Raw genomic sequence first — 16894 nt, forward strand, 5'->3', positions numbered from 1 at the left:
AACTGCAAGCTGCTTACGTAATCCTCCGGGAGCCCCCGTCGCAGGACGAAAACCTCTGAGTTGCAAAAATGAGATCAGCATGTCTTCATGTAAAATATGTGCTGCAATATTTATTGACAGTGTTACACAATCTCCATTCTCAGCAGCAGAACTTGTTTTACTTGAGAGGTACAACGATTAATCTAACTCTAAGGGAAAAAAAAAAACAAGTCAACAAAATATACATAAAAAAAAAAAAGAAACAAACTTTTACAAAATAAATTTAGTACATTTATGTATATGCTGTATGTGAACAGAGGTGCAGTAAAAACAATGTACAGTATCAAACACGTATATGAAAATGATCGATTACTTAAAAAAACAAAACATTTTAGTGCAAAGGTTTTACGATATAAAAATACTGTCTTGTAACGTCTCTGCATGAAGTGGGAGGGTTAGAGGTGGGTGTCGGCGATGGGGATTCTCCTCAGCTCGACGATCTGGGAGTTGGCAACGCTGCCTCCGTCGTGGCTTCCAGGTATGGACTCGTTATCGCTAATGTTAAGGCCAGTCCCTGAAATAGAGGTGATAAAGTGTAACAAGCAAACCGTGATTAGTTGTGCTTTAGCTGCAGGAATTTTCACACGTGCCCAATCTGTATTATGTTGCGCACAGATTATTTTTGCACGAGTCGGAAAAACATGTCTGTGTCATCAGTTTAGCGAGTACCTTTAGTGCCGTTGTGGTGTTAAGTAACGTGACCCTTATCACTGAGTACACTGTGCCTTTACTGTACCTGAGGAGCCATAGCAACAAGATGAGAACAGAGCAGACAGATGGACCCTGATTGAGAACAGGAAGGCTCTTTTTATGTCAAATGTAAGTCATGTAGTGGGCCTGCTGGTAAAACATTGACGAACTGAGCAATCAATAAACAGGGCTGGTTTTGACACATGGTGTTGTAAAACCTGTTAAAACAGATTCTGTCATTTTAGCTGGATCACACCTGGGTAAATAAAGGCTGAATAAATGATACTTGTATCTAACTTGCAAGGAAATGTTTTGTAATAGAATAAAATAAAATAGAATCAATTAAGTATTAGGAAAAAGATACCAGTTTTATTTACCGTCAACAAATTAGTTCTAATACTGATTTCTTTGCTCTGCAGCACAACATAAACTTTCTGTGCTGCCCTGTGATGGACCTGTACCAGCGACTGCTCAAGATAAGAACCAGCAGGATAGACAGGTATATATGATGGATGATAATCATAATAGAAAAATCAAACTACGTCTACGTCAAAATCGATCTTTGTATCGATTATTATGCATATCTGGTTCATGAGGAGTGGAGATACTTCGTGTTGTATCTGCTGTAAAAACCTATTCGATCCTGAACCAGGTTATTCTAGCCTGAAATGGAGATTTTTTTTAAAAACCCCACAGTTTAAGACCCACTAAAACTTTATTCTCTTGCCGTGAAAAGGACTAAAAACTGCAACATACAAACTAGACAACATGCCAATATATCTGGACTGGTTAAATATATACAGTATATGGACTGTTTGAAGAATGCAATATATGTGAAGTCCTTTCATGGACAGAGAGAAGGACATGTCTATTTATGAAAAAAACGCTTCAATCAACAGCGTACATGTGAGCTTCTGTACGTTTGCACGTTAATAGTTGACTACCAAATGAAGTGTCTGAAGACCCTTATTACAGCTCTGCTTGCTGACCCCTGTCAGGTGTTGCCTCGTATATAACGCCGATTAGCAAATTATCTTTCCTGCTGACTGAGCTGCTGAGATCAACTGTAGCTGTACGTTCAGTTTGATTGCACAGAGAGGTGGGGTCAGCTGGTTCAGCGACACTGTTAAAGCTGCAGCGTACGACTGATTCAAACAGTAACCTAATTTCTACGTAAATCAGCCGATGGCGCGGCTTTGAGCCGTTGAAACCTTGCCTTGTCTACACTGAAAAAAAATGATTTATAGTGCTGATGTTTTAAAGTTGATCAATTCTTCTGTAGCACCTGGAAGGTTCAACAAAACGACAGCTTAGGGCAGCATGGACGCCTCGAGAAAAGAAGCAGCCCAGAGATAACGGAGTGAAAAACATGCACACATTTCTGTTTCTTTCAACACATAATAAACAGGAGGGCAGGAGAGTCAGAGCGTGTTTTTCTACTCGCTGTGTAAGACTATCCTCTGACCCTTCTTCACTTATTAACACCCATAGCTCTCTAAAACCCAACACCTGCCTTTTAGATTAGAAGGACTTCTAATTTGACTACCTCCATGGTTACAGGTGTCGTTTTCCTGATGTAGGATAGCATGCCGCAAGCAAAATAAAACCTTGTAAGTGTATTTCAAAATTATTAAAGAGTGGTCTGTGTCTAAAGCAGGTCAACAATGGGAAAACACAAACTGATGATGACTGTAGTTTGTTTTATTTAAGATCTGATTCTACTCTACAGAATTGAAAACAGTAACTTCAACATAAGCAGATGAACAGATTAATGTTTACTGAGCAGTCAGATTCTTTCTCACTGTATGTATCATCTTTGTACATCAATCAAACCCAGTCATCAGACAAGCCAATGGGCAAACACCTAAAAGCTTTTAGACTTCTGAAGCCTTAACACTCTTCGGTGTGTGTGCTTAAACTGAGGGAAGAAGACTAAAGACAGCTATGCTCTGTATGTATAAGATACTTAAAGTGAAGTTTGGGTGTATTTTTTATACAGCACAGACCAAAAGTTTGGACACACCTTTCTAATTCAAAGGGTTTTCTTTATTTTCATGACTATCTATAAGGCAATAAATCCCACTTATTAACCTGACAGGGCACACCTATGAAGTGAAAACCATTTCACTGGTGACTACCTCTTGAAGCTCATCAAGAAAATGCAGAGTGTATGCAAAGCAGTAATCACAGCAAAAGGTTGCTACTTTGAAGAAACTAGAATATAAGGGGTATTTTCAGTTGTTTTACACTTTTTTGTTTAGTGCATATTTCCACATGTGTTATTCATAGTTTTGATGCCTTCAGTGTGAATCTACAATGTCAATAGTCATGAAAATAAAGGAAACTCATTGAATTAAAAGGTGTGTCCAAACTTTTGGTCTGTACTGTATATCCACATAAAGCCTTGACAAAGTAATCACTGAATTATTACTTTGTCATTCAGTAAACATTCAGTACCAGAGTAACTGTTGATTCAGTTACTGATTCAGTTACTGAGATGATTCAGTTACTGATGATTCAGTAACTGAATCATCAGTTACTGAATGAATCATCAGTAACTGATGATTCAGTAACTTTGTCAGTCAGTGACAAGGTAATCACTGACTCATTACTTTGTCATTATTCAGTGATTACTTTGCCAATAATTTTAAGGTGAAATTTATTCAAAATAATATTTCAGAGAAATGTCATTAGGGCAGTTTAATAGATGCAGTATTTTGATGTTCAAACAATGTGACAAATTTTTAAAATAACTATAATTACAATATTACTTAAAACAATTGTGGTAATGATTCTGTAATCAAGCATTATCTGATGTCCAGAATGGGCCTACCATCCTGTCGTAGAAAACTACAATAAATAAAGTTTTCCAAGAGCAACTAATTCAAGATACTCTCTGGTGGTAGCCTGTGGGATTTTCTGTGTGATGGAGCACTGTGTCGGAAAGCAAGAGTGATAAAATTGCTCAAAATCTGATCTTGACTCTTGTAGATCAGTTCTCAAAAAGCAATAAAGAAAAGCATATCGACAATCCACGATGAATTATTACTTTGTCATTCAGTAAACACACAGTTACTCGGGTACTGTAACATTGGGCGTTAAGCCATGCATATTAAAACAAAGGAATCACCATCAGTTGGTTTTCAGCCCAGACATTAATATCAACCAGGCAAGAGTGAAGTGTGGAAGAGAGAAAGAACCTTTCAGGTGAAACAGGCAGAAACTCTCTGCAACGAGTGACCTTGAAATCCTCAAGCTATTTATCATTTCAGGTTTGTGAAAAACGCTGAAAGCATCACAATAATTAAAGGTGTGCATGTGTTATAGCTTGATGAGCCCTTAGCTCATTAAGCTACTGTTTCCATGGTATCAGAGAAGTATAAACTCAGCCGATAAAGATCAGAGCTCCTTCTAATAGATTAATAGATGAAACAGACACTGTGTGAATGACCAGATGGTCATATTAAGATGTTCATGTTTTGGAACCATAATGTTTTATTATGCTGCTCTCATTAAGGCTAAACTCATGTGGTTTAGATGATTTTATTTACAAAGGGCATTGGGTTTCTTATTGAACACACTTAGTTAAATGTTTTAATGAAAAAAACAAATTGTGTTTGAGAAAGGAAATTCTTCAGTGCTTGAGTAACTGTTTCCTGAAGCACATCCAAGTTTTATATAATTCAACATAACATTTTGATCCAGTTCTTTTATGGTTAGCTGTGCTTAATGAGACATTTTTGCTAAACTAATGAGCATGACACAGATCAACCTTGATTTATAGCAGTTTAATCACAGTTAAACTGCTATAAAAAATAATCTGGACGGGTCTGACGGCATTTATGGCAACCAAGTCTAAATCAAAGAACCTCGACTGCAAAACCAACAGACAGCCAAAGGTTGATGGACTTTAATAAAATATATTCCCGCTGAGCACAAAAAGTGTTGGTTTCGACATGGGAGGGTAAAAACTGCAAAGAGCAAACCAGAGCAATTTCAGCAGAACTTTTGACGGTACGCAATTATCCTCACCAGTTTTTAAGGCAAAGATGAGGTCATCAAAGTCCTGCGACTCCTCGTCTGTGGTGACCAGGTTGGTGTTGATGAAGCTTCCCTCTGTGGTGTACGTCTCCATCACAGGGCTCGGCTTAAACACACTGGTGGGCTGAATGCTGGTCCGCAGTGATGATGGCTCCCAGTCTGCTGAAATCTGCAACGTATCAACATCATTTTATGAAGGCTGTTCTCACCTGACACAAGGAACTCTTAGAAATCCCATAACATTTTATGGGATTGTCATAAATGTCTGGAGGCCTCCACCAGAAAACTGAAAGTGAATTGTAAATAGAGTATTTCAGCAGCTGCGACAGACTGGCGACCTGTCCAGGATGACCCCTCCTCTCACCCAGAACGTTAGCTGGAGATAGACACCAGCACCCCTCCCGACCCCACTAGGGACAAGGGTGTTAGAAAATGGATGGTATTTCAGCAAGAAATGCTCCTTTAGATATGTATGTGGCTAATCTAACACACAATAAGCCCTGTTTAACCAGAGTTAAATCCTATAGAAAACTTGTGAGTTGAACAGGAGAGGAGAGAAACTAAACCCCCTAGATTCTGGACCATTTAGAGAGATTGTGCCAGGAGGAAAGTTAATGATCTGTCTTTATGTGCTCCAAGCTCCTGAAGTGTTACAGAGGACTGAGTCAAAGAATATCAAGGGCTTGGAAGTCTTAACAGCAGGTGTACCAAATCTGTGGTTCTGGTCACTTTGCTAGAAAAAATAATGGATTTGCTAAAAACTGAGTGAAATAAAATTTTGATTTGTGATTCCTTTGCTACTGGAAAGGATGACGTTTGTTTAAAGTTTATCATAATAAGTTTAATCAAATGCTAAGGCTCTACCCTCTCCATTTTTCTGCACTCTATTTCAACACTTTGCCAGGACCTGACTAGAGGTCTTCCCTCCAAGTAACTTATTGTTAACTTTGATATTAACTGCATAGTTTTATCCTCATTTGTAAATCATTTTAGAAAAAAAAGACATCTGCTAAATGTGTAATCATTAAACATTAATAATTAAGATACATACAGGTGCTATTGATAATGCTGCTTAAAAACATATTGAAAAAAGAAATGTTTTCAAATTAAGTTACTTAAAAAAAATACTTTAAAAAGCTTTCAAATTATTACTATAATTACTTTTCAAAACCTTTATTTTTTCATATTATAAATATGTGTTTAAGTATAAAAAAACCCCCATAAAATTGTAACCTTTGGTGGGACGGCAACAGAGAAAACCCAAGCAGGAGTTTGAGTCACACTATGGCTGCGTCCGTCAACTGCGTAATTATGAATGTGATGAGGGAGGGTCATGCAGAGTGCATGCAGGCCGCCACACGGGGTCAGAGCACGTTCACAGGGCAAGTAAGCTCACTGGGTTTAAGGTTTCATACTGAGTCCACCCAGCATGACAAACGGACAAAAAAATGTTCATGTTGTTGTTTTTTATTTGAAGATTCAGCCATATTTATATGACAATATAGCAAAAGAAGGAATGCATTTTTTTTTAATGACCAAAGCTTATTTCTGTTTAATCTCCATCAGATGACTGCTTCCATCTTGTTTAACTGTGGTCCTTACAAACGCCGCATATGTCCATGACTGAGTGCGTACTCGTTGCACAAGCCTGTAAGCCTCGCTGGGTTCTGACCGGTACAGAACCTCCCTGTGAGGTGAATTAAGCACCACCAGGCACCCCAAATGTGCCATATTCCCCTTCGTTAGAGGCAGACTTGATGGCTCCCATTAGTTGTTTAAATCAGACAATGTTCTAGTCCTTCTTTTAAATTCACTCATGAGACTGTCTCATTGAAGACTTGTTTGCCTGCTCAGTTTTGTTTTTCTGACCATGTTGTTGCCAAATCTCAGAAGGCCAGCGTGTGCTCTCATGAATAAAATACGATTACGTGAGCAGAGAGAGACTCTGAGAAAGAAAAAAGGGAGGAGAACGTTCCCAGGAGTCTCATCGTCCCCCCGCCACCCCCTATTTTTCACTCCATCTCTCCTTATAGGGTATTCTCTTGGGAAAAGTCGCTGAAGAGTTGCCACAGAAGTGCTGCACGCCTGTGTGAACAGAGTGTCGTTACACGGGCTCATGTGCAATGTGCCAGTCTGATACAAAGGTCAGAGGAGGAGCCGATGTGGGACTCAGGAAGACTTACAGACACACATCCACACATTACAGCATGTACAGACTGTAGCGAAATAAAAGGCAACGGGAAGGGAGGCTTTCAGCAAGGAAGTATGAAATGTTGTTTGTGGAGCCACGCCGAATAATAAGCAAATGGAGCCATGGCAATGAGGGCATGGGAAAAGGAAAGAGATTGGCCAAACTCAACCATGAGAGAAAATAAAGCAAAATAAGATCTAAGAGAAATTTAGAATCAAACAAAATTGTCTTCTTACATTAAACGAAAGAGTGAAATCACTGTAAAGCTTTTTGTCAAGCTGCACTTTTATAAAAATTAGATTCATATTCAGACCCTAAGGATTAGGGTGATGGCGAGGCAGGCTTCCAGCTTCAAAAACCTGGAGAAACACCACCAACGATAAATCCTAGGAATAAATAAATATGAGTCCTCGTCTAGTCTAGTGGTCAGCGTATAAAAATAAAATAAAATAAATAGTGGTGCTAGTGGAGAGGCACTGCTTCTCGTCTTGTTTTTACTCCACGCAAATAAAATTTAATTAGAGGTTCCCATAAAATCGGATCAATTTAAAACTAAAAGAAAAATGGAATAAGAACACTCCTGTTTCATGTACTCAGAATAACCAAGAGTGCCAACCAGTCGTTTTGTTGGGGAAAAAAAATCTTAGGGCTTTCTCCTAAACTGGGTAAATTATTCAAATTAGAGGGTAATTTGAATTAATGTGTAAAGTTATAGTGTTTAGCTTTTTACACATCTTTAAAAAGGAGGCGTATACATGTGTGTGTTATCCATTTGGGATGACAGATGAAGGTCTGTTTACCTCTTCCATGGCGCTGATGAGATTCTGGGTTGATTTGCTGATGTCGCCTCCCACAGCTGTTGGTCCCCCGGCTGGAAAGGTCGAATCAGGGCGGTCGTGGCCATTCATCTCCACAGTGTAACTCGCTTTAGTCGGCCAACATAACTGGTTGTGCATGACGAAATACACTGCAAACACATACAAGCCCTGTAAAGAAAAAGGAAGAAAATCAATATTAGAAAACTGTATTGCATATGATAAACATACACTGTGTTCCAAGTGATTATGCAAATTGGATTAAAGTGTCATAAAGATTAAATTTTTTGTTATGCTATTAAATTTATAGATGGTATTGTCTGTCAGGGCTCTTTGAAACACTATAATTAATTTCAGAGAGCTGGGTTGATTAGTTTGTCTGGTGAGCTCAATTAAAGGAAATCTACTTAAGAAGGATGTTCCACATTATTAAGCAGGCCACAGGTTTCAAGCAATATGGGAAAGAGAAAAAATCTTTCTGCTGACAAAAATCATCAGATATCATCAGTGCCGTATGACAAGATATGAAAACATTAAATATTTAATGAAAACTGAAGCGTTATTATTGTACTGTGGAAAGATTTGTGGCTGATTCAGAACAAAGATGGGTTTGTACAGATAAAGGCATAATGAGGAAGGTTTCTGTTAGACAAATTCATCGGATAAAGAGAGCAGCTGTTAAAATGCCCTTACAAAGCAGCAAACAGTTATTTGAAGCTGCTGGTGCCTCTGGAACCTCAAGGTGGAGGATCCTCCAGAGGCTTGTGGTCCAAGAACCTACTACTGGGCCCCTAACCAGAGCTCACAAGCAGAAATGGTCTCAGTGGGCCCAGCCGTGCATGAAGATTAATTTTCAAACAGACTTATTCACTGATGACTGCTGTGCAACCCTGGATGGTCCAGATGGACACAGTAGTGGATTGGTGGTGGATGGCCACCACATCCCAACACGGCAGTGATATCAGCAAGGAGGTGGTGGAGTCATGCTTTGGGCTGAAATCATGGGGAGAGAATCATTGGTCGGCCCCTTCAGAGTCCCTGAAGGTGACATGTTAACATAGGACCCCTTCTTTGATATCAAAGAAGGGGTCCTATGTTATGTAACTCGGTCTGTTAAGATGTTTTTGATTGAAATAGCTTTTGATTTTAGTACATGTGACCACTTAATGCTGCACATTCAAATAATGACCGTTTGCAGATCTTTATAATCCATAAAATGTTTAGAAAATCTGCTGTGCATAATAATTTGGAACAGTGCATTTTGAGTTTTATTTTTGAAAAAAACACTGTTCTCATTGGGAGCTTTGTTCAGTAAAATTTGATTTATACTGTAATAGTTCATGACTTGAACATTATACTGACCATCTTTTGCATTGACCATTTAAGAAAATCTGAGAAAATATCACTTTCATAATAATTTGGAACACGATGTAGAGGAAAGTTTTCTATCCTAACTCTGTTAAAGGGTTACTTCATCCGTGGGTCATGACATCATTGGCATTGTGTCTCCTCCACTCCCTCGTCATGAAAAATTTTCTCAGACACCAACACCGGGCTGGGAATTACAACAAAACACCGGAACGCCAAATGCCACAAGTATTTCCGGCATTTCGCAACACTCATCAAGATGTGCGGACGGCTGAGAGGGTCACTACATACCAAAACAAACTGTAAATGTGTTTTAGTACACATGCGGCACAAAGATGGGATCTATTTTCAACCACGAAAGTCATGCAAACATGCAGTATGTCAAGTTAAATTTAAAATGTACACTTTCTGGCTTTCATGGTTAACCGCTTTGTCTGAGTTTTTAATGATCCAACTTAAGCCCAAATCTTAAAATGTACAGAAGGAAAACATGATTAAAAAATGTTTCATTTTGTTATTGTACACACCGGCATGGAAAATTAGAAAAAAAAGTTTTAAGATGGAGTTTTAAGGTAGTAAAAATGTAGGCACACCGAGTGCAACCAGCACAAAAAGTTAGTCTGGAGCTGCGACCTTAGCTCTCCCATAAAGTAATCGACATCACAGATCTTTCCCGGAGGTCTCAGACACAGAATTAAACACAACAGAGGCAGTTGCGGTCAATATTACCAGGAAGAAAAAACAATAACCATAACTGGAAAGGGCTCATTTATGGGAACACTGTGAAACGCTGCACAACAGCAAACAGATGTAAAACACATGAAAGATCTCACAGGTCATCAGTTTATAAGTTCAAACTTAAAATAAATAAATAAGAAAAAAAAAGCTAATCCATGCTGTATAAAAATAACCACTGATTTAACATAATTATCAGAATAACACACACTTCAGCAGATTGGATCTTTTTGTGTTAGAAGATATGCGCAGTGGCCTGTACAGCAACTGAACTAACATAACTTCTTATACTTTATACCTGCTGAACGAGGAAATTAACCTACTTTTGAATCATCAAATAAAACATGCTAAACAAAAAGTGCCAGATGTGAACTTAAGTCTGGTAGCACATTTTGTTATCTACATGTGGGTGATTATCACAGATCAGCTGCTCAGCCTGAGAAACAGGCTTTACAACCAGAGACCTGTTACGTAAGTGTTCCCTGAGTAAGAGGAGGCTTCAGAGATGGAAAGCACAATGCTGAGCAAAGGTCAGAGGACACAAAAGGTGTTTCTTTTTTGTTTTTTAATCTGGTAGTAGTATAAAAATAGCACAAGAACGAGGAATGCAAAAGACACATGTTTTTGTACCGCAGTAATCGCAACATGATCGAAAAGGAGCAGGAAGAAGTTAGAAACTTATGAACTCCTGCCCCATAAACTCATGCAATATTTTCAGATGGACCCTCATTAATAAATCCAATCAAAAATAAAAATAAACAGGTTAATTAATTTGCCTTTTTATCTGGGTTTACATTTGTCTAAGTATATACATCTGCACCCACACACATGCATTAGTCTCAATTTACCTGAATATCATGATGGGTATAAACTATTTACAGAAAGGAAAGCGGAAAAACATTAACTTGTATTTGACGTACAGAGCCTCTTAAGCTACTCACACGTTGCACAAACACATATGGCTTATAAAAGGATTGAAAACAAATAACTGCATTTTCTGTTCAGCCCCCTTGAATCAGTTCTTTGCAGATCCCCATTTGGCTGCAGTTATAGCTACAAGTCTTCTGTGGCATGCCTCTAACAGCTTCGCACATTCCTCTATTCAAAATGCCTCAAGTCCAATTAAATTGGACAGAGGGTGTGTCTATAAATTATTTTTTAAGCCACAAATTCTCAGTACCATTAGAGTTGACCAACTTCCCTGCTCCAAGAAGCCTCCCCACAGCTTGGCGCTGGCACCAACGTGTTTCCCAGTAATAGTTGCATGTGATGAGTTGAGTTAATTGTTTTCCACTCTTTAGTTTTATATTTAAGAAGTGCACAACTAATAGTTGCTGCTGGCAGATTCTTTCGCCCAAGATGTGGATTTGCGGAGCTCTTTTGGCTCCCCTCCTCTCCTTGTCTGACGTGTCGGTTTAGGCGGACGGTCATGATCTTAGACGGTTTTGAAGCTTTTTCTAATTTTCTGACAAGGATCAAACAACGCACCGTGAGATGTTTAATGCTTTGGTCAATGTTTTATAACCTGCCACTGCTTTAAACCTCTGCCTCTCTCTCCTGCAATGCTGTTTGTTCTCTAATAAACCTCAGAGTGCTTCATAGAACACCAGAATTTTAAATGATATGAAAATACTGTATACAGATACAAACTTTATTTAGTAAGTAGGCAATTGGCTGCAATGGAAATCTTTTAAGAGTATTAGAGTAAAAGACGACTGAACACAAATTCTCTTTTTAGATTTATATTTGTAAAAAATGTATCATTTTCCATTCACATCACAGTTATGCATGTTTCTATTTAATAAAACCGCAATAAAATACAATAAAGTTTGTGTTTGTAATGTGACAAAACCTTACAAAAGTTCAAGGGGCACTATAAAAAACAAACAAACAGAAAAAACAACACACCTTTACTGCACTTGTTGAGGCAGCATTACTCTACCTGACCTCTTACAGTGATTATGATGGCTATGAAACATTTTCTATGATCATAAAAGAAAAAGAATCACTTCCCTTAAATCTTGTATGGCTCTGACGCGTCAGTGATTTTTTCCTAAAATCTTTCCACACACATATCAGGTATCCTATTCTTAGATAAAGATTAAATAAAAAGTGCGGGTTGGTAATAAATCATTGTGAAAACTGTTACCGTTTCTTCGTTGTTGATATTTTTGACGGCTGTTGACATAACAAGGAAAGGTTTATAGGCAGAACAAGGAGATAATGAGGGGCGCTGCTATGGAAATTTGATTATCTCCTTCTAATTCGGCCTGGTGAAGCACAGATGTACGGTTGAAAAACAGGGCAGAAGGAGGAAGGAAAAGGTGCAGCCTTTAGATTTAAAGGTCAGTTATTTTCGGTCTAACGTTGAATGCGATTAGCTTCTCAGACCAGTACAGTTAACTATGCAGCTGGAAACCAGTACCCGTTTTTACGGCATTCAATAAACGCAGAGCTCTGAATACTCTGCAGCACAAATACACGCACATGCACAGCTGTAACATCTGCAAGTGTTTAATAATGTTCCGTAATTAGCAGCAGGGAAGTGCGCTTTACAGCTACATGAAGTAAATATGGAAAATTCTTCGAATGGAAAGTTCACGGCATGAAGAAAACAAGAATCACTCTGCAACACCTTGCAGCTGTGACCAACACTCTAATAACTTCCAACCACACAATGGAAACGAAAACCTGAAAAAAAACTGAGGTTGTGAGTTTAGAAGCAGAAAGTTGAATAATAATGCTGCCAGAGAGTGGTGGTAATGTAGTCCGCATGTAGCAGACTTGTCTGAAGATGTATCATTTACATAAATTTATAGATATATTCACCCTTGCTTGTGAATTCTAAATGTATTATGTACTTGGTCATTGTGTGCAGAATTTTTGATGTAAACAAACATCAATCTTTACTAAAATAATCAAATTTTGTACCTACGTTTCTTTCTCTTTCAGTCTGTAATATCTCCCACTGTCACAAACTTTACCAGTGCCCCCCTACAGCTGCATGAATTAGGGTATCTCCTGAGAATACACATACACTCAAAGCCACAAAATACCCATTAGAGTCTTTTTTTCCTCACAATTCAACAGCATCTCAACAAAGTCCCATGTTCACTTTCCTTTTAATCAATATCTTCAGTCACTCGGTTTAGCTTTGGGGCTTTTCACCTCCTCCTACTTTTATGAATCTTTGTTTGTTTTTGCAAACAGAGGCCCAGCACTTTGAAGCTGCACTTTTGCTGAAAATCAATCTTCATCCTCAGGAAGTATGTGTTTTTATTTCCTTTTACAGGAGAGAGAGGTTGCCCGTATATTGATGCTAGAGGTTGACCTGGCTGAAGAGAAGGGCAATCTGAATCTAAAGGGAATCTATTAAACTGCGACGAACCTTTTAAATTGTATTATCCTCTTTGCAGCTTTGTGCTACAGTGTCCCTGAGTGCATCCAACTCTCAGTGGCAGGAAGAGTGAAGGTGGAAAATGAAGAAGCTTCTGGTGGCTTTAATCAAACGCAGTAGACAGGTCAGGGGTAAAGTTGTGGAGAAGTTTAGAGCAGGGTCACGTTACTAAACTGTCTAAAGCTTTAAGCATTTCATGGAGAACTGTTGAATCCATCAATCAAAAACCAGAAGCGTATCACATTTTATCCTATGAGTACAACATTTTAAAATTTGTAGAACAGGATACTGCTTTCTCATTTCCTAAAAGAATAACAGCTCAATCCCAGCTTCTTTGTAAGTCAGCTGAATCAGATTCTGTATTTGATACTTGTCCACTTCAGGACTGAAATTAATGTGCTCTATTGTAACACCTTAACAATGGCATCTACAGGGTCAATGCCACATATCACTGTGGATTTTAAGGTGCTGATCATATTTGTTTTTGTCCTGTATGTCCTTCACTGTCTCAAGTCTTACATTGATATGAAAAAGGAGGGAAAAATGCATCTTTCAATTTTTACAACCCTTCAGCTGTGGAAATGTTTTCCTTAAGACCTCAGAGCAGCGGACATTTTGAATGTTTCTGAAAGCAATTATTTAGTCTATAGCTATGTCACATCTCTTGTGGTTAATTATTTTTATTTAAAAGTTGGTTATTACATATTTAAGGGCTGTTTTCGCCATATTACTGTTCATTTTTAATAATACATACACATACATGAGCTGATGATGATGTGAGCTGATCAAACTATCCACATGAGGTCACAGGACCAAACAAAACTGGCCTGAGCTCACAAACAAACGCAAAGTGCGACACTGACTGTTGGCGCTGACATCATCTCGTCTTCCTAGTCACTGTGCCAACAGGACCAGTTTATTTCGGTCAACACTGTTGCCTTTAGCATGTGAATGCCACATATCACCGTCGGTTACCACAGACCTGTGACTGTGCACTTTATGGCTAAAAAGTGGCCAAGAATCTTTGGCAGACAAATATTTTTAAAAATCCTACTACTCACACTAAAAAATGTGAGAGAAGAGCAGAATGAGCAATCTCTTAAATAGGTAATTGCTCAACTAGCAAGGCTGCTTACTAAATCTATAGTATTTAAAATGAAGTTTTTAAAGAAAAAAAGCGCCTAATCTCACTCCTTTTAGTGGTTTCAACAAATACTGCTAATTTTCTAAGTAACCTGGATTTTTTTTATAAATCTAGAAAATAGAAGTGGTAAAGACATGTGCTCAAGAAAGCTAAAAAGGAGTATTTATTATTTTTTATCTTTAGAGTAATATCAGCTTTTAATGCAAAAACAATGTAAATATTTAAAAATAATATTTAAAAATACCCACTCTGGCTCGCACATACACTCACATAAAAGTCGACAATAAATTGCTAGGTCATAGCAATTTAGGGGAACTCCATTTCTCTGTGAATGGAATAATTATGCTATTTAACTATTAGTTTTCACCAGGTTTTTGTTTTTTTTCTACCACATTGCTGCCAAACCTGGTGTCACATCTGCAGATGTTTCCTAGGGGAGGTTTTTGCCCCTCCACCATTCAGTTTTAGGTTTTTCAGCATTGAGCCAAAATTAAGTGACAATAATCTTTCATTGCTATTCTGGTTTAATCTTCTAATATATACGAAGAACAGAAACAGAGTAAAGTCTTGGCAGAGATGAAGATATGATACCCTGTAGTCCTGATTTCCATCATACTCCTGAGGCATTCCCAGCTCTCTGAGGCTGGGAATCAATGTAGCATCAAAGCCAGAAAATAAAAGAAACACACATTTTAATTAGGAAAAAATGCTACAACACAATTCTTTTGGTGAGCTTTTCCCCTCTTCACATTTGCATTGAGTACATTAACCTTGTTTTTAGATTATGGGAAGCACAACTGTTGACACAAACTTTTATGATACCAGGCTGCCAGTGGGTGGTTTTTGTAATCAGCAATCAACAATCAGCGGGTCGGCAAATAATGAAAGGAGCAAGTGGTCTTACCAGCAGGCAGTTAAAGATGACATAGAGGATGAGGAGCCACAGGTATCTGTAGCCCATGTGGAGTCCTGCCCACAACCAGACCAGCGAGATGAGCAGAAACAAGTAAAGAACCAGCGGCACCTCTGGAGAACAAAAGAAAAAGCAAAATAAGATTTTAAAATATCATCTGTTAAAAACAACTACAGCCAAAAACTAAGTCCGTCTCAGATTTCAAAAATTTCAGCCTGCTCATATTGTCTTATTCATTGGTAAACCTGCACTAAACATCAGAAATGTGTCTATTAAGTTGTTAACATTAACAGTGCTGTTTTCTAACTCCAACAACTAATCTTTAAATACTCAAAAATAACAACTGGGTATATTTCCTTGTGAAATCCATTCACCAGAAAGTGATGTTGATGGAAAGTTTGCCTAAGTTCTCAATCTTCTGTTTAGGCCTTCTGATGATGAACACATCATAAACATGCAGATATTTGAAAAGTTATTCAGCACTTCAAATTTCAATGCGCCAATGCAGATTTGAAATTTAAGTTCAAATCTGCATTGAACTTAAATTTCAACGCATAAAGTAGAAAGTAGATAAACCATGTGGATCCAGACTAAAGCCTCAAACACTGAAGCAGACATGCAGTGCGTGACCTTGAATGACCCCCACCGCACAAAGACCTGCTTCTTCACATTTCTACGCTCTGTACTCAGAGTCAGCGCCTCATGTGTTGAGCCTTATGTTATCACTAATATGGCTTAGGGAAAGCGAAGTGGATATACTGGTCTTTTGTAAAATGGTTTTGATTATACATTTTTGAAATCCTGATGAAAATTCAACAGGTACATTAAGCCCGCAGACCTCAATAGAGTTAATGTGACATAAGTAGCCTAACTGAAAACCTTTCAACTCGCCTGCTTAAACAGGCACTGTTAACAGATGACCTATAAATGTGAAAGGTGTGACACTTCCTGCAGCTTTCAAACAGCACCTAGAAAGCCCACGCACATGTGTGAAATACAGTATGCGCAATAAAAGCAAACATGTGACCACATGGCTCACAGACTTCCTGTCTGCATACACAAAAGTTCTGTCTGCCTGAAAGGCTTTTCTGTGTTTCTAGGATTAAATGAAACTAGAAGTTCAACCTGTTTCTGAAAAGGTTTCACTCAGAGCTATTTTAGAAACATGGGTCTTATTTTGATGCTTTAAAGCTGTTTGCCACTACCAAGATGATAAAGATTAATTCAGTTGTTAGGGAGAGGACGTGAACACTTAATCTACATCTTGTATTAATAACTCTTTTTGATTCATAACTGGAAAGTTCCAGATAAAATCCCCAGAGAGGCCCAGGAGACGGGGTGAACGTAAGCTCTACCCAAGTCTGATTGCCTTATTAGGAAATATTATTAGTAGCAGCTTTTGGACCAAGACACATCTGTCACTTTAATAAAATGAAAAAATACACTACAAGTGATTATCCTCCTGATCTACCACTAGCAGTTTTCATATCTAATCCACATGGAAGTACTGCAGCTTGAAAAAGTATTCATACCCTTGAATGTTCATACAATATGTCACAGT

General features: G+C 38.2%; 1 protein-coding gene across 1 annotated transcript in view; it reads right to left on the reverse strand.

Moving 5' to 3' along the window:
- Nucleotides 1-84: 84 nt before the first annotated feature.
- The window catches only part of adgrv1 (adhesion G protein-coupled receptor V1), a 114906-nt gene continuing 98096 nt past the window's right edge, over nt 85-16894 (reverse strand). Inside the window, 4 exon segments of the mRNA XM_032579062.1 lie at nt 85-553; nt 4762-4939; nt 7762-7947; nt 15325-15446. Coding sequence (XP_032434953.1) covers nt 435-553; nt 4762-4939; nt 7762-7947; nt 15325-15446 — 605 coding nt within the window. The 3' untranslated portion in view covers nt 85-434.

Source organism: Xiphophorus hellerii, chromosome 12 (genome assembly GCF_003331165.1).
Source record: "Xiphophorus hellerii strain 12219 chromosome 12, Xiphophorus_hellerii-4.1, whole genome shotgun sequence".
Taxonomy (NCBI): Eukaryota; Metazoa; Chordata; class Actinopteri; order Cyprinodontiformes; family Poeciliidae; genus Xiphophorus; species Xiphophorus hellerii.